The 18,431-nt window shown below is 40.2% G+C and overlaps 1 protein-coding gene across 2 annotated transcripts in view; it reads right to left on the reverse strand.

Annotated features, from left to right (window-relative positions):
- VAV2 (vav guanine nucleotide exchange factor 2) overlaps nucleotides 1–18,431 on the reverse strand; it is a 446,728-nt gene that overhangs the window by 7,161 nt on the left and 421,136 nt on the right. The window contains exons 18-27 of one of the 2 annotated variants that reach the window (XM_051980289.1): nucleotides 14,042–14,083; nucleotides 13,421–13,437; nucleotides 11,645–11,666; nucleotides 8,247–8,374; nucleotides 7,701–7,775; nucleotides 5,674–5,726; nucleotides 4,619–4,735; nucleotides 3,464–3,551; nucleotides 2,120–2,243; nucleotides 371–457 (exon numbers count right to left, since the gene is read on the reverse strand). In XM_051980289.1, coding sequence (XP_051836249.1) covers nucleotides 371–457; nucleotides 2,120–2,243; nucleotides 3,464–3,551; nucleotides 4,619–4,735; nucleotides 5,674–5,726; nucleotides 7,701–7,775; nucleotides 8,247–8,374; nucleotides 11,645–11,666; nucleotides 13,421–13,437; nucleotides 14,042–14,083 — 753 coding nt within the window. The remainder of the gene's footprint in view (nucleotides 1–370; nucleotides 458–2,119; nucleotides 2,244–3,463; nucleotides 3,552–4,618; nucleotides 4,736–5,673; nucleotides 5,727–7,700; nucleotides 7,776–8,246; nucleotides 8,375–11,644; nucleotides 11,667–13,420; nucleotides 13,438–14,041; nucleotides 14,084–18,431) is intronic. The other variant, XM_051980290.1, reaches the window with a different exon arrangement.

Here is an 18,431-nt window from a genome sequence, read left to right on the forward strand (position 1 = left end):
CGATGGTGACAACAAATAGATGGGTGTGGAGTGAGGTTGGTGGTGATGGTAGTTATGATTAGGCTGGTCACAGGCCAAGCTTGAAACCCATTCTGAAATCTAATCCACCAATGGCCACATCTTTCTCTTAACCCCCCCAACAATGTGTTGCATTTTCACAGTCCCATCCCCTCTGATCATCTGCAAGCTAGAACGGAAAATATCTCTTGCCCTGGGCAAGGGAGGACTCCCAGCATGATGTTTTTGGGACTTTGGTGGCTTTCAAGCTCAGGCTGATGGCCTGATAACCCACTGGCAGGTACTCTGCTGGCCAGCAGTGACTGATAGATGGAGATGAAGATTTTCTCCCACACACCCTAGGCAGCTATACCTGACCAGAAGGGTGTGGAGGAGCTCTGAGAGGCAAAGCCGAGGCCCTGAGGACTGAGAAAAGAAAAGTTGTAGGAAGCACAGGAAGCTGCAAAAAGGTCAAGAGAACACATAAAAAAGGGAGGAAGAAGGAAAATCAATACCAAAAAATATATAATTTTAAAATTAAAGCTATCAAGGCAAAAGAAATGATTCAAAGGTTTCCCAGGGATCCCTTGTGGAGCAGGAACTGGAATGGCCCTGAATGGCCAGTCTAAAAGTGTGGCAATTCTCTAAGGCAAACTCTTCTGGCCCCTCACCCAAATTGCTGCAAGTACAGATGTTATCTTATAGATATGAGATACCTGGGGGAAAGTTTTATAAATCTTAAAGCACTAGAGAAGTGTGAACTATTATTTTTATAACACTAAAGGTGCTATGATATAGTAAAGAGAGCTCCAGACTTCAAAATCAGGAGACCTAAAATTTGAATCACAGAACTAACACTTAGTAAATTTGTGTGACTTTTGGTTGAATTACTTAACTTCCCTGAGGCTCAGTTTTCTTATATACAAAATGAGGATAGTAAAACTTGGGCAACCTACCTCATAGGAATGTTACAAAGAAGTAACTTTTTAAACTTTAAAGTGCTACAGATTCTAAGTTACCATTATTATTTACTCCATCCATACTCCTAGAACTACTGTAGCCATGTATTTCAGGCATAGAGATGTTACTCCTTTGAATTCTGATTCTAAATTCTTGGGGTTGGTAACCTTAGCTGGAAGCAACCTTTAAGGCCAATGAGCCCAACCTTTTCATTTTACAAACGAAGAAGTTGAGGCAACGAAAAGTTATGTGATTATCCCAAGGATGCAGCTAGTATCCGAAGGTAGATTTGAACCTATCTGCCCTTTGCTTTGGTAGCTCCTTAATGAACCTCTCAAGATTTCTCTGCCTGTCTCATGTCCTTCTTCCCCTCCCTTTCTAGAATCCTTTAAGTACTGTCTTTAGAATATTCTTTCCTTAAAAGTGGGGACTCCATATTATTTTGTTTTGTTTGTGAGGCTAAATGAGATAAGTGCTTGCCCAGGGTCACAAAGCTAACAAGGGTCAAGTGTTTGAGGCCAGATTTGAACTCAGGTCTCCACCACCTAGCTGCTTGTTGAATTATTTTACCTTGAATTTTTACTTCTCAGCTCTTAATATGTGCTTATCACAGAGTAAGCACTTGATATTTTATCTGTCTGTCCTTCTCTCTGGAACCACATTTCATAATTCAGTTATGATGAGCTCTGTTGCTTTAGCTGGGGGCTCAGCTCACTTGTACATGCTTGTTGATCTCACTAAAGGAGAATTATGTAGAAGAATGAGCACCTGGTGCACAGTACACCTTGAATCAGCAGTATCCAGGGGTTCTGACCACATCAAAAAGGGAACCAACACTGGGTAGTAAAGCTTATGTCTTTTAGGGAAAAACTTAGCTAAGTTATAGTTAAACTCGAGACAGGTCATTAGGACCTCCCATTGCTCTACTGGTAATGTTCCTTGCTCTCCTTTCTTTCGTGGGTCAGTGCATGGGAAATCCTAATTCTATGAGAGGCAATGTATGCCCTGAAACTTAAAAGGGGAATTCTTGCTATGGGTTTTAGGGTAAACAGTTACAGGGCCCAAAGGGATGGTTATCAGAGGGTCGGGAACACTCAGAAACAGAGGGAAATGCTCTTCTCAGCATGTTGTGGGGGGCGGGGGAAACTCAGCATGCTCTTACCTGGTGAGCGGGTAGAAGCTCTTGAGGCTGAGCGGTCTCGAGATTTGTAAGGGTACTTGAGGGTGGTGTCCAGTTGTTTAAAACTCTCCTTGAGTGAGTGGCATTGGTAATATTCTACCAACTCCTGCCAAAGATAAACATCGTGTCAACGCTTATGTGCCCAACAGCACAGCCAGGATGGGTCCTTTCTTCTAAGCATATTCCAAGACACGCTCCTAGAGGAAGCCCTCTCTGAATACCGTAGGCTGCACTGATTCTTCCTTTCTCTGAGTTCCCTTTGCACATAGAGTCTGTATCACAGCTCTGAGCACACACCTGATAATCTGAGGATAAGCAGGCTGCACGGTAGGGAGAAATAGCTTTGCATATTCCTTATGGCTCTCTTCTTGCTCCCCCCACCCCAAGTGACAGTGTCTCGCATAGGACTGTACCCATAGCAGGTGCTTAGTAGAAATCATTTCACTGAAGGGCCATGATGTTCTGGTGGTGCCTTTAAGGGCATTTTGACCATGGGTCTCATCCACTGAGTAAACAGCCTCCATGTTAGATCAGTGGCAGAGTCATATGCAGCAGAAACATGTCCATTCATCCTCCACTTCAGGAATAAATCTAATAAGATTTTTAAAGGAGGATTATTGTCAGAATTTTCTGACTTCCTAAGAAAGGTCCCAGAGTCTGCTTGGAGATTCAAGACTTTTTTGAGTCTCAAGACACATTCTGAAAATTTAGTATAGCATAACAAAACCTTGTGAGGAGCTCCTGGGGATGGGGAAGAGCACACATGTCAAGAACACATAGTAAGAAAATATTCTACATCTGTAGGCCCATGAAATGATTTGTAGGATTTTCTAAGTAGAATTAGACATTGCTTCTCTCTCTTTTTTAAACAAAAAAAAGGGTAACTTCTCTAGAGAGAGTAACAGCATCATCATCGAGAAATAAAAGTTTAATATTATTTTAACCTTTTTGTTTGCTTTTTCTTTCTTGAGATTTTAACCTTTTGCTCTGATTTTTCTTTCACAATATAACTAATACAGAAATGTTTAAAATGATTGTACATACATAATCTATATCAGATTGCTTGCTATCATGGGAAAAGGAGAGAAAAAAGAGAGAAAAAATTTGGAACTCAAAATGTTACAAAAATGAATGCTGAAAACTACTTTCCATGTATTTGGGGAAAAAACCATTAAGAAAAAAAGAGTTAAAAACAAAAATTACATAGCTATTTTAGCTAATCTGAGACAAAATGGAGCAGAGAAAACTTGTTATTATTCATGTTACTATTTCTCTATGAATCCTTAAATGAGCCCAGGTAGGTAAAAGTTGCAGAGATTCACATACCAATAGGCTTTCAAACTTCTTTGCTTCCGTGATATGAATCCAGTTGTCTTTCTCCACCACCTTAATGTGTTTCACTTCATCATTGAACCTTAGGAACAATGACAAAATTAGTATTTCTGACCAAAGCGAAGAATTACTTCAAAATTGCTACAACTGCTTCTCTATTCCACTGGTTTGCTAGGATCAATTCCAAATGCCCTTTCTGTCTTCATCAGCAAATCAAAGAGCAGCCTTTTTCCATTGACTAGTAGATAAGTGGAGTCAGTTACTCACACTGTCTGGCTCTGTTTCTCATCCCAGGCTTGCTGGGTTGGTGGATTGATGCATTATCTAAGATGAAGTATATAAACGCTTCCTGGTCAAGGCAGAGGATTGCTAAAGTTGTTAAGGTCTCTACTGTCACCTGTGATTCACATCAGCTTGCCCATTTTTTCCTGCCCAGTTGGTCTTCTTGGTCTGTGATAACTTGTCTGCACCTTGGACCTCTCACTTCATATGGCACTTCAGAATTTCAGTTTTGCTTCCCATGATACTTCTAATCTCTTATCTCCTGCCTGCACTGGCCCCCAGTGTCCCTGAGAGCCTTCCATCTGTTTTATTTGCCTAGTTTCTGAAAAGCTGCTCTGATGTGCCCTATCGCCACTGCCCGTACTCTGAATGCAGGCTGTTCAGGTAGTCAGTACTGTCTGACTACAGAGATCAAGGGCCCACTCCTTCACTTGGGCTCTCTCCTTTACTCCTGGCCTTGCTTTGAATATCCTGGTCCTAGTTACATGCCCTGTATGCTCTCTCATATCCTTCACAGCTTTGATGCTGACACTCTGCTCTCTTTTCAAGCCTCTGAACATCTTTACAAAGCACAGAGAAAAGTGATCCTGGATGAAAGGCCTTTTCTTCCTCATTTTTTTTTTTTGGAGGGTGGTGATGGGGAGGTATGGGGAGGAAAACAACAAATTCTGCTTTGTTAGTGGACATTGCAGCTATTAAATGCCTTACCATAGATATTGACTTTACAATTGGTAAGTTAAAGACTGAGTTTTTCATTAGCCCATCATATGAATTGCTCAAACTTTAATTTGGGGAAAAATCTCATTGCTGCTAACAACTAGACAAGCAATTGGGTTTTTTTGTTTTGGTTTTTGGTCCGGCACATACTTTATGCTTATTGCAAATCGCTCCGCCTCCGCAGGTCTTTCTCGGATCAAGTATGTCCCACTTGCATGGGATTTTAACAAGTTGTCAGTCTGTTGTCGTTCCATATTGCCTGCAAACCTGAAGATGAACAGATTCTTTAGATAATGATACATTAAAAAAAATTAATGTGTAGCAAAACCCTTACAAGACACCTGATTTTTATTTGGGAGGGGAAAGGAGTTGAAGTTCCAGTGTGGAAACTCCTTCCATCTATTCAGGACAGCATTTCAGGACAGTAACTTTAATTTTAGATTGTTTGTTCCAATTGTTCAGTAAAGAAGAGAATTAGCTACACCCAGAGAGAGAACTATGGGAAATGAGTGTGGATCAGAACATAGCATTTCCATTCTTTCTGTTATTGTTTGCTTGTATTTTTGTTTTCCTTCTCAGGTTTTTTCCTTTCTTTCTAGATCTGATTTTTCTTTTGCACAAAATAACTGTATAAATATTTATACATAAATTGTATTTAACATATACTTTAACATATTTAACATGTATTGGACTACCTTCTATCTAGGGGGGGAATGAGGGGAAAAGCTGAAAAAGAGGGTTTTGTAAGGGTCAATGATGAAAAATTAGCCATGCATATGTTTTGCAAATAAAAAGCTATAATAATAATAATAAATTTTAGATGGTTTTAACTGTTGAATGAATTATCCATAGTCACATAGCTATAATAGATTAAAGGCATGAATTAAATCCAAATTGATCTTCCTGACTCTAAGATCATCTATGATAACACACTCTCTCTTTCTTGGTGGATGTGATGGTGAGATAAAGGTGAGTGAATCATCACATCAAAATGCCAAAGAAATCGTTTACTACATCCTCTCATTTAACAGAATAGAAGGGACTAGCTAGAGGTCACACAGTTAATGGGTTGCAGAATTAAGTTTAGATCCAAGCATCCTGACATTTGTTACCTTGCTGTCCTGCTCCAACATCTACCCAAGAATTAAGAAATTTAGTAAAAAAAATAAACTCTCTCCATTAGCTCATTTTAACATATGACTCACCAAGGATATGTGGTATAGTCTATTTCTCTGGATAGGGGCCTACTGCTTGGAGGCTGTAGAAAGAAAATATAATTGGTTATTAAGGCAAGAAGAGTTTGGAATTACAAGAGCTGGAAGGGGCTTAGTCTACCCAGTTCAACTTTCCCATTTTACAGTTGAAGCTACTGAGGCCTAGAAAAGTGAAGTGACCCAAAACAGCAGAGCTAGGATTTTTGATCCTAGGTCCTTGGCTCCAGACTTCATGTGACTTCCATTTCACAATGGGAACGACTGCTCTCTTCTCCCAATGTTCTTTCTGGGGCTATTTTTTTTTTTCAGTCTTAGAAATTTCTAAGTTTTTGTCCACAAAGGAATAAGATTTGTTTTCTAAGACCCAAGCCTGATTTGTTTATATACTATATGGAGGAGGATTTAGTGTGTGTAAATCATGATTTTATCCTCCAATCCACAGACCCCAGGTTTTTGTATTTCTTAATCATTCTAATCATGTCATCCTCTTTGTGACCCCATTTGGGGTTTTCTTGGCAGAAATACTGGAGTGGTTTGCCTTTTCCTTTTCTAGATCATTTGACAGATGAGAAAACCAAGGCAAACAGGGTGAAGTGACTTGCCCAGGTCTGGAAGTGTCTGAGGCTGAATTTGAACTTGGGTCTTTTTGACTCCAGCTCTAATGCTTTTTCCAATACACCACCTAACTTCATCCAGGCTACATTTAGATAATGACCTCATGCTGTCCCCTTGCTCTCCAGTGTTCCAAACCACAGCCTGCTCTTTCCCCAGCACAATATGTGCCTTGTTTTGTGCTAGGTCAGAGTTAATCTCATCCTCCAATCTGTTCTACGATTCCTTCAAACAGGGACCTCCAACCCATGTTTGAAAAAGAACAACTTTCCATGTGACTGGTGATCTCCACAGGCCAGAGGATGAGAGAGAGCACCAGAGACCTGGAGCTGGAAGGGAATGCAGGAAGGGAATGGTCCAAGATCCTCATTCTACAGGTGAAGATGCCCAGGCCTGGTGGGGTGAAGTTAGCTGCTCATGGTCACACAGGTATTAATCATCAGAGGCAGGATTTCAACTTGGGCCCTTTAAGTCTGAGATTAGGACACCGGCCATCTCCTTACTCATTCAATAAAACTTAATCACACCAAATACTGAATTTAGTATTTGATAATGGGGGGCAGCCAAAGTTTCATTAATCCTTGACTCCTGACTTCCTGGAGCTCACATTCTACGAGGGTGATAGAGTAAAAACAATACAGCTAACACTGGCAAATTCTATGCTAAGTGACTCAGAGAGGTACAAGACTGAGAGGGATGCCAGGTTGGGAGCAGATGGCTGCTCACCAGGAGAAGCAGAGAATAGCTTGAAAAGAAGCTGAAGAGTACTTTAGATAAGCTTTGGATCTTTTTTTTTTTTTTTTTGAAAACTCAGATTGAGTGACTTGTCCAGGTTCACACAGATAGTAAATGTCTGAGGCTACATTTGGTTCAGGCCCTCCTGATTTCAGGGCTGTTTCTGAAAAGTTGTGTTTGAATTCAATAGCTGAAGAGGAGAAGTTGGGCATGAGAGACATAGGGGAACAGTGTGAGCAGAGGCAAGGTGGGATGGGGACAAAGAACTATTCAATTTGGCTGAAACATAATGTGGGAAAAGGAGTGATGTGAGATAAGGCTGAAAAGCCTTAAAGCAGCCTGGGGATGGTCTTGAATGCTTGACAATGGAGTTTCAACTTTAACCATTAAATAGTAGGGAGCCTTGCAGATTTTGGAGGCGAGGAGTGTCACAATAAATACAGCAGGAAGCTTATTCTGGCTGTGGTATGCAGGACAAATGGGGGTGGGTAAGGGTTGTGCAACTCAAGTTTCTCTATGGAGCCAGTAGCTCCTCTCCAATGACCTTTTGCGAAGCCATCATGCTAAAAATGACCTCTGTGCTCCAAACCCCTTGCACCTGATTTCCCAGGTCCACTGGAGACCTGAAGTCCGGCCGCTCAGATGATGGCAACATTTAGGAAAGTGCTTACCCGTCCATCCACAGGGCAAGGCTTCACAGATGAACTAGGGAAATACCCCGACTTCTTGGTCTGTATTAACCTTCCCTGGAAAGAGCAAGAGGCATTTCAGGGTTCTGTCTAGAAATTTGCAAGTCTAGGCAAAGTTCCCTTTGGGGGTGGGGAGAAGGTAGAGGGGGTTTCCATCCTGATCCTTAGCTACAACTACAACTCCAGCACTAAGTTCTGCAAGACTGACATATACTTATATGTTGCTGTTCAATCTAATTTGACTCTTATATGAATCCAGGGATGTCCATGGATTATTGGAAACTGGAGTGGCCTGCCATTTCTTTTTCTAGTGTGCTCGCATTTTACAGATGAAGAATTGAAGCAAGTAGGAGTTAAGTCACAGGGTCATTCAGCTTGTGTCTGAGGCTGGATTTGAACTCAGGAAGATGAATCTTCTGACTTTAGGTCCTGCATTCTATCTACTGTGCCGCCTAGCTGTCCTAATGGAGATATAGGTCAAATCAAGTAACTTGAACCTTTCCCCAAGCTTCTCAAAACACCACTTACTTCCCACCACTGAGACTCAGGGTCACCTCGCAGCAGTTCGATCACATCGCCCGTTTGGAATGTCAACACCGGCTTCCCAGGAGGAGCTGGAATACCGTGGTAATTCTGCACTGCCACCATTTTAGGACCTGGGTCAGAAAGGGAAAGGAAGCAGTTCATTCTTTGCAATTCAGATTCAGGGAATCGTCCCCTTCTCTATGACCCAACTTGTCAAAGAACTCCAAAGGAGATATGCAAGGCACCTAGACTCACACTTTCAAAATGCTTTCATAGATGGCAAAGTACCCCCGATTAACTACCATGCCCTAGTTAGGCTCCATAAAAAAAACAATCATTGTATTTACTGGGGTCCTGCCCTACTGATGATGAGACTTCACATGCATCAGTTTTTCAGTCTGCAAAATGGAGGTAAGAATACTTGCTAAATGCCCTTTTTGACAAACCACCAGGCGCATACTCCTCTCCAATGCTTTCTACCAATCAAATCAGTACTGTCATTCCTGGGAAGTAGGTGTTAAATCAATGACCCTGTGTCTGCACTCTGTGGAACTTCCCAAACCAAAACACCTTTCCCTTATGAGTAATTTTCTCTTATTAGAATGTAGGTTCCTTGAGGGTAGGGCCCATTTTGCTTTTTGTATTTGTATTGCCAGCACCTGGCACAGTGTCTGGCACATAAGTGTTTATTAAGCGCTTTTTCATTCATTCATTCATAAGAAGAATGCTGGTTAATCCTGATGAGATACTGTCTTTTTTTTTTTTTAATTAACTATCCTAAGTAACTTTGATTAAGCCAACAATTTAATTATGCTCAAAAGTTCTATTAACAATAACAACTTCCTTCTGCATGGTACTTTATGGAGATGATTTCATAGATATCATCTTATTAAAGCTTTGCAAGTCTTCCATTTTACATATTGGAAGATTGAAGTATCTAGGGAAAGGAAGTAATCTGGCCAACAGTACATAAAAAGTCTATTTTCTCTATTCATAGTCCTACAATGTAAGTTCTGTAAGGGCAGAGACCTTATCTTAATTAAATCTACATCCCTCTCAGGGCACAACATGATGCTCTATACACAGCAGGTGTTTGTTTTATAAATGTATGGGTGGGGCAGATAGGTGGCGCAGTGGATAGAGCACCAGCCTGAAGTCAGGAGGACCTGAGTTCAAATCTGGCCTCAGACGCTTAACCCTTCCTGGCTATGTGACCCTGGGCAAGTCACTTAACCCCAATTACCTTAGCCAAAAAAAAAAAAAAAAATTGAGTTCCATTATGCCCAAAGGATTATAAAACTGTGCATATCCTTTGATCCAGCAGTGCTACTACTAGATCTGTATCCCAAAGAGATCAAAGAGGGAAAAGGATCCACTTGTGCAAAAATGTTTGTAGCAGCCCTTTTGTAGTGTCAAGGAAGTGAAAATTGAGTGGATGCCCATCAATTGGGGAATGGTTGTGGTATATGAATGCAATGGAATACTATTTTTCTATAAGAAATGGTGAGCAGGCTGATTTCAGAAAAGCCTAGAAAGACTTAAATGAACTGATGCTGAATGAAATGAACAGAACCAAGACCACATTGCACACAATAAAAGCAAGATTGTGTGCTAATCAACTATGACAGACTTAGCTCTCTTTAGCAATTTAGTGATCCAAGACAATTCCAATAGATTTGGGATAGAAAATGCCATCAACATCCAGAAAGAGAACTATGGAGAAACATTTGTTTGTTTGTTTCTCATGGTCCTTTCCTTTTGTTCTGATTTTTCTTTCACAAAATAACAAATATGGAAATGTATTCAAAATAATGATACATATATAACCTATATCAGATTGTTTCTGTCTTGGGGAGGAGGGAAGGAAGGAAAGGAGAAAGTAAAAAATTTGGAACTCAAAATCTTACAAAAATGAATATTAAGATTCTTGAGAAGGCTATCTATTAATAAAAAAGGAAAAAAATCTTTGAGTTCAAATTTTTCTTTCTCCTTCCTCTCTTTCTTTCCTAAAAAAGTAAGCAATTTGATACAGGTTATAAATATCAATTGTGCAAAACATATTTCCATACTGATCTACATTTATAAATAGAACATATTTATAAAATAAAGCATGTATATGTGTGTATATAAAAATAAATAGCATTTATTATCTTCTAGCCACTATGCTAAATGCTTTACAATTATTAACTCATTTCATCCTCACAACAACACTATAGGTTCTATCTTTTCTGGCTTTTACAGATAAGGAAACTGAGGAAAACAGGGTTAAATGACTAGTCCAGGGTCACACAACTAGTAAATATCTGTGTCTAAATCTAAACTCAGATCTTCCTGAATTCAGGCCTAATACTCTATCCCCTAAGCCATCTAGCAGTCCTTATCATATTCATTATTCCCATTCATTCACTCTGCAATTCATTCAGACTGACCATTTTGATGGCACTCCATCCACTCTCTCCATGCCTTTGCCTGGATTGTGGTCCATGCCTAGAATGTTCTCCCTTCTTCTTTCCATCTCTCACACTCTCTTATTTCCTTCAAAACTATACTTAAGAAGATGATGTAATGATCAACTATGACAGACTTAGCTCTTCTCAGCAATACAATGTTCCAAGACAATTTCAATAGAGTTGCAATAGATAATGCCATTCACATCCAGAGGGAGAACTATGGACACTGAATGCTGATTGAAGGATACTATTTTCACCTTTTTTGTTTGCTTTTTCCTTCTCATATTTTTTTCCCTTTTGTTTTGGTTTTTCTTTCACAACATGACAAATAATGGAAATGTGTTTAATAAAATAAGGAAATCCCAAAAAATTATGCTTTAGTGCCACCTTTACATGAAGCCTTTATTGATCCCCTTACCTTCTTCCTGGTACCCAGCCAAATATCCCATATTTATTTTCTGGATATATGTGAGTATACCCACATACATATATTTATACACACATACCTAAAAGACACATCTACATTGTCTCAACCAATAGAACATAAGCTTCTTGAAGGTTGAGACCTTTGTACTTTTGTCTTTGAATCCCCAGCACCCAGGACAGTACCTGGCACACAGTAGGCCCTTGATGAATGCTTATGGATTAATTGATTCAATTTTCCTGAGTAACAACGACCAGGAAAGATCATGACCACAAGGGAGGAAAAAGAAGAAAAACTGAGATTCTACCCTTTCCCCAAATGACAAAATTTCAAACAAGCCCCTGTCTTTTCGCCCCACCCTTCTCCTGGGAGAATTATTGTGGCACTTCACGAGAAGGCCTAAGGAGGAGGGATTCAAGGCTCTCGCCAATGTCAATGTCTCTTTCCCACATGACAGAACTATTCATTAACCCTCCCAAATGGAACCTTAAATAATGAGTGTTTTGTATTATACCAGACATACTTACCAGCTCCTGTATTTAGTGCATCCTATAAAGGAAAGAAAAACAACAGACTGCAATTAGAGAAGATGCTTTTCATTGACTCTGGCTTAAATATCAGATTTATTTTTCTTAAGCCACCCTTACTGCTTGTGTATAACAAGCTCCCCATCCTAGAAGTCAAAGCAATGGACAAAGAGGGGGTATTGCAGATGGGATTTTTAATGTCTCTTATGCCCAAAGTGTTTCATTTGAGGCATTCATTTTCTTTTAACCTCTACTCCTTCCCCACCTCTCCTCTTGCCCCTCCCTCCCCGTGACCTCCCCCCAGTTTCTTCAAGCAGCCCAGTAGTTACTATAAAGTACTCCTATGATGCTAAGTGCATGTCTTGTCTCTTCAATGCAATGATAATTTGGGATTAAAATCTACTAGAGTAGTGCCCTGCACATAGTAGGCACTCAATAAAAATTTGCATAATTGATTTTGATCTTATTGAGCTTTTATGTCCTCCACAATACATTACTGGACATAGAGAAAATTTTTAAGGGCTGAGGCAGTTAGGTGACACAGTGGATAGAGGGCTAGGCTTGAAGTCAAGAAGATTCATCTTCCTAAGTTCAAATTTGGCCACAGACACTTAGTAGCTATGTGATCTTGGGCAAGTTACTTAACCCTATTTGCCTCAGTTACCAGTAAAATAAACTAGAAAAGGAAATAGCAAACCACCCCACTGTCTTTGCCAATCCCAAATGAGTCATAAAAAGTCAGACATAACAGAAATGATTGAACAACAAATTCAAGAAGATTTAGATCTGGAAGGGATTTTGGAGACTATTATGTTCACTCTTTTACTTTATAGATAAGAAAATGAAGCACAGAGAAATCGCTTGCCCAAGGTCACATAGCTAATATATGTCTGAAGGAGGATTTTAACTGAGACCTTCCAGTGTTCTTTCCACTGCATGAGTATTGAAGTATTCTATCTTTCTTACTGTATTATAACCATACTCTCTCCACCAGGGCAGTGGTGTCAAATTCAAAAAGAAATGATTCACCAAAAATGGTACATAAAGATCCCGATGGCTACACACAAAAGTCATAAATTAACATTTATTTATATTCTACTGTGTTATTTCTTTTGACAGATATTTCTCAATTCCATTTTAATCTAATTTCAAGCTGGAATAAGGGGGGGGGGAGCTTCTGTTTGATAATACTGCTCTACCCCACAATGATGGCCTGATTTGTTGACAGAGACAAGCCATCTTCTGGGCAGATGGGAGAAATGCAGGGAGGAGGAAAGGATCCATTGATCAATAAGCACTTATTAAGTGCTCTTGAAGTGCCAGGTATAAGATACAGATTGCTTGAATGTTTTCTGGTATCTTCATCCATGACAGAAGAAGCACAGGAGAGCAACAGGTTGGCTCATCTCTAAAAGGGACATTCCAAGTCCAGTTGGTAAAAACCACACACTTTGAGAGAGAGGGAAGGAGACTTGTCTATCTAAGCTGTATGTGAAAGGAATCTCCATTATAACATATCCAATAAGTGGTCTTCTATCTCTGGCTTGCAGACTTCCAAGGACTCCCTGACAAAGACTAGGGGTCTGTCAACCTGATGGAATTTTAATGCTCTTGGAGAAGAAAAGATACAGGGGAACTTTGTCCCTACCATCACCCTCAGTGGACAGCTCGTGGCACAGGGAAGCAATGGGAATTTGGATAATTGCCCGCAGGCATGGATCAGATTTTGTAAGAAACAGAGGTGAGAGGGAAGCAAATGGGTTTGGATGTTCTTACCGGGTCTACAGGAGAACCTGAAAAAAAAAAAAGAAAGAAAACCAAGTAGAGTTAGAGGCCAAACTTCCCATAATGAGTGAGACCCTGGATCAAGCTGTTCATTCTCTTATTTATTCAATGCATCTCCCTGGGCCTGTTTTAGGTTTGTGAGTGAGGCAAGACATCATGAAGGTTAGTCACCAGTATGGATTACAGCAAGGACAGGAAAGGAGTCTGGGGGTTTCCCCGCTCTGTTCCCACCATGTGTTCCTACCATTCCTCTGAATACTCTCTATCAACTTTGGAGAGTTCATTTTTAAGCTTTGATTTTGAGGAGGGGGAGAGATGGGAATCTGAGCAGAGCATTGGGACTGAGCCCTACAAACAGATTTGCTGATGTCAGTGTGATCACATGCTGCAGGAGAGAGGCAGGCTTCAGCTTGTCAGATAGCAAGGACATATTCCAGCCCCCACCCCATGCTCTCAAGGATTTCCCCCATTTTCCCCTGTCCCCCAAGAGCAGCCTGCTGAGTCCCAAGGATCTGACCAGCTGGGTAGCCCACCCTCCTGTGGAGCAGGGCAATGGTTACGGTAAAAAGCACATGGGAGACTCTGGCAATTCAAAAGCATTCTGACACTCACAGTTGCAGATATATTTAGGTAGACATATGTATCCAATGGGCCCTAAAGAACACAGATGGGCATACTAAGCTGGGGTCCGGCAGAGACCCAAGCCAGGAAATACAGACACATAAAGAAAGAAATCATTGCATACACTCATATAGGGCTGCCTGAGGTCAGCCTTAGACTCCCTCCAGCCCAGGATTCTATCTCTGTAATGGAACCTTAGGAAGGGTTAAGAGGAGGACCAGGTTCTGTCCATGGTACTAGCCTAACCTAGTACAATTTTTGACTCATCCTGAGGAGAACTAAATTCAAATTCTGGCCTCTTACTTATACCTGTTTGTCAATGGGCAAGATCTTTTACCTTTCTGAGCCTCAATTTTCTCATCTATAAAATGGGGATAACAAATATTGATCCTAAGAATAACCTATAAGGAACCAAAGAAAAGATAGAGAATAATAATTATAATCTCTTCTATTATCATATATGCTTTCTTGAAATGGAAATTTATTCTAACATATTTGAATCCTCTCTCCCTGATGTTCTGCTGGACACATGACAGTGTTTTGTTTTGTTTATTATTTTCCCTTTTTTAAAATTTTGTATTTATTTCTAAATAAATAAACAAATATTGGTCTTACCTACTTCATAAGCACTATATAAAGGGAAGTTATTACTTTCTTTAATTTGACAATAATTTTTTACACACAACAAAAGTAAATGGAAAGAACAATAGCAACAAAACATCTAAACTCATTGTTATAAACTTGGCCCCAAAGAGGAAATAATGAAAAAAAAAACTCTTCCCCTACTTCTTTACAGAGATAAGGGATTATGCATGTGGTATATTATATATAGGTCAGACCTTTTCAATATGCTGTCCACTTTTGTGGAGATGTTTTGCTATAAGGGGATGATTGTCTGAGAGAGGGAGGGGGAAAACTATATCAGAAAAGAGAAATTATCAAAAAAACAAAATTTTGAACAATAATTTGTATTTTAGCTTATACTCTCCTACAACAACTTCTATAAGTTTATTTTCTATTGTGAGAAGTTTTATGGGGAGGGAATTCTCAAAACTACGTCACATAATGCTCTAAAGTATCCATGGTTTTAGTACCTGGAATTTGGTTAACAAACCCACATTCCACTTTCTCCATGTCCTCTATGAGTTTAAAGGTTTCTATCTTGTTCCTTCTCAGCCTTTCGTCTCTCCAAATTTCAGTTTTCTAATCTTCCTGATCATACTCTTCCACCTCCACACCTTTGCTCATGCTGTTCCCCCCACCTGGAAATCTTTGCCATTTCTGCATCCCACTAATTCCTATCCATATCTGGAGGACAAGATCAAGTCCCAGCTTTTCTGTGTAATCTTTACTGATTCCTCTGGTTCTCCGTGTTTCTCTCCCCAGCCAAAATATACCTACCTTTCTTTTCTCTACTCTTACAAATATGAAGAACAGAATTAATTATTTCTTATACTCCACACTGGATTCCCTGACTGTGAATGCTTTAGAGAGCAAGGTCTAATGTTCTCAGTTTTTCTATATCCCTCAGTGCGCCTCACAAGCAGATCCAGGAGGAGCTCAATACAGCTGTGTTGGTTGACTGAGTTAAAGCCCAAACTCACATTTCTAACTTTGAAGGCTTATGAGGAGCTTTACTCACAACAACCTTGTTAAGTACTTCAAATGCCATGACCCTAATTTTAAAGCAAGTTGGCTCAGGAGATAAGAGCACAGTCCTTGGCTTCAGGAGGACCCGAGTCCAAATCTATGCCTCAGAAGCTAGCTGTGTGACTTTGAGCAAGTCATTTAACTCTGCCTCCAAAAAAGCAAATAAAAATAACAATGAGGAAAATGAAGCTCGGAAAAATGGGGTCACTGGTGCATGGTTTCATATTTCATAAATGTCGGAGCCTAAATTTGAACTTGGCACTGGTTCCATTTGTAGGGATCTTCCTACCACATGACATCGTATCGTCAGTCCTCAGATTACATCACTGAATGGGTGTGGGCTCAGTCAAACTGAGATGGGAGAGACCTCAATTTAAAAAGACCTCTGCCTCCGGGACTAGCTCCAGCCGTCCTGATCTATGTCTGGCACCGGACCCAGAGGGGACAGTGAGGCCGATAAGCTTGCCCAGCCTCCCTCACTGAAATCCAGTTCACCTGCATGTCACAGCATCACCTCCCTGATGTCAAGGAACTCTTCGAGAACAGAGGATCCACAACAACGGCCACCTCTGGCCAGGGGTGTCAGAAATGCTTACAAAAGCAGAGCCTGTTTCATATGTCTTCATATCTCCAGTTCCTAAGACAGGGTCTGGCACACAGTAGGCACTTAATAAATGCTCCTTGATGGATTAGGTCCTACTCCAAGCACTTATTAGCTGAGGGATTCAGGTACTTAGTCTCTTTCAGCATCAATTTCCTCATCAGTAATCTGGGAATACGAACGGGCTCCTGTGAGCATCCAGTGAGGCAGCTTTGTAATCTAAAGCATTATGTGAATGCCAGCTTTTACCATCATTGTCACCCTTTCTTGCCCTTCCCCGACTCTGGCCATCCTGCGTCAGAATCCAAGGCCAATATTTACCTAAAGAATCCAGCTGTGGCTCGATAACCACATCATGCAGATGCCATCAACTATCTCTAAGAATTAATGGCAGGTTGCCCTGGCAGGAGACATATCGGTCAGCCAGTCACAAAGTATTTGTTAAGCACTTACTATGAGACCAGCATCGGGCTAAGCTCTGGGTATACGAAGAAAAGTAAAAGGCAGTCTCGAACTCGAGGAGTTTGACACATGTGCACCATTATGGAAAGACACAGACTAGAAAAACTGAGGGTGGTCTCTGCTGCTAAGGAGGCTGGGAAACGATTCTTGTGGAAAGTGGGGCTTTAACTGAACCCTGAAGGAAGCTGGCAAAGTCAGGAATTACAGGTGATGTGGGAGAGCATCCCAGATGGGGGACATCCGTGAAAATGCTCAGAGGTGGAAGATCACGGGCAAGGGACAGCAAGAAGGTATATGGACATAAGGGGCTTGCTGTGTTTGCCCTACAGCGGGGCCAAGCAAGACTGGAATGAGCAGGGATGTGCTGGAAGTGGATTGGTAAATTTTCACTGAGCGCACTCGCACTCTGAAAATCAGAAAATGCTACAAAGTAAGGCTTGGTTTGTTATTTTGTTGATTGTCTTGATCTAAGAAAGTATGGGAGAAATGTTGAATATGTAGATTAATCTTAGAAGTTGCCATACTTTTCAGAAAGCTGGTTGTAAACATTTACTGATCCCACCTCAAGGCCATAACCCTGACTCTGGTGATACCGGCTAGCCTAGCTAAAGCCCTAAACATAGAACATATTACTGTATCACCTATTCTAGATCAAAATGTTTATGGAAGCCAATTAGTTCTTTATCAATAGAACCTCCTGGTCCTTGTGTACACATCAGGTGTTTAATAAATGCTTATTCTTTCTATCCCCCATAACCCTTCCTCCATTTCTTCTGCATCCCCTTATGTTGTTCTCAGTTATCTGTCAAGGAACACATCATTCAGTGGTTAACTAATAACAGGTGTTGCCATTTTCAAGCTAGGGCTATTTTACAGGATAATATCAATTGCTCTAGACAAGAGTGTGCTATATAACAAAGTAGGGGATCTGTGATCTCCTTAATAGGAGTATTCCCACTGTATGTGCACACTGCAACCCACCCATACCTTCCTCAGTACTGAATGAGGATTCTCCCTTCCCATGTTTTTCTGTCCATCTTCTACAGCATATTCTGGAACTATGAACTGCTGTTATTAATTACTGTCTTTAGCATGATACAGTGTTATTATCTCTATTTTACATATGGAAAGAGTCCAAAGACTTAGGATTAAATCCCCACTGCTCATTAACTTTGTGACCTTAGGAAAGTCACATAATCTGCATACTCTTTTAATAAAAAAAATAAAATAAATTAATATATAAAATATAAAATAATATATATAAAATAATAATATATAAAATATAAAATAAATTAAATAAAAATTTCTTTTAAAAAAAAGAGTAATGTTTACTCTTTTAATTTAAAAAAAAGGAAGGGAGAAAGTGGAGTGTTAAATTAGTTCTTATCTTAGCTTTCTTCTAGCTTTAAATTTCAGGAAAAAATTATTTGGCTTCAAAAGAATGAATTTTTAATGTGAAATTTCAGGCACCACCAGGTAGCAAAGAGAGCAGGAGACACTTTTTCCTAGTTTATCTTACGTAATGCCTGCTCTACATTAAGGCTTCTCTCTCAGTGTTGCAGCTACTTGTGACTAGAAATACCTTTTTGCCCTCTTCCAGGTCATCCATCTATATCCTGAAGGGAAACAGAACGCAGAATGGTGAATCCCCACAATCCCCTAGAACTG

This window comes from Antechinus flavipes, chromosome 2, assembly GCF_016432865.1.
Source record: "Antechinus flavipes isolate AdamAnt ecotype Samford, QLD, Australia chromosome 2, AdamAnt_v2, whole genome shotgun sequence".
NCBI lineage: Eukaryota > Metazoa > Chordata > Mammalia > Dasyuromorphia > Dasyuridae > Antechinus > Antechinus flavipes.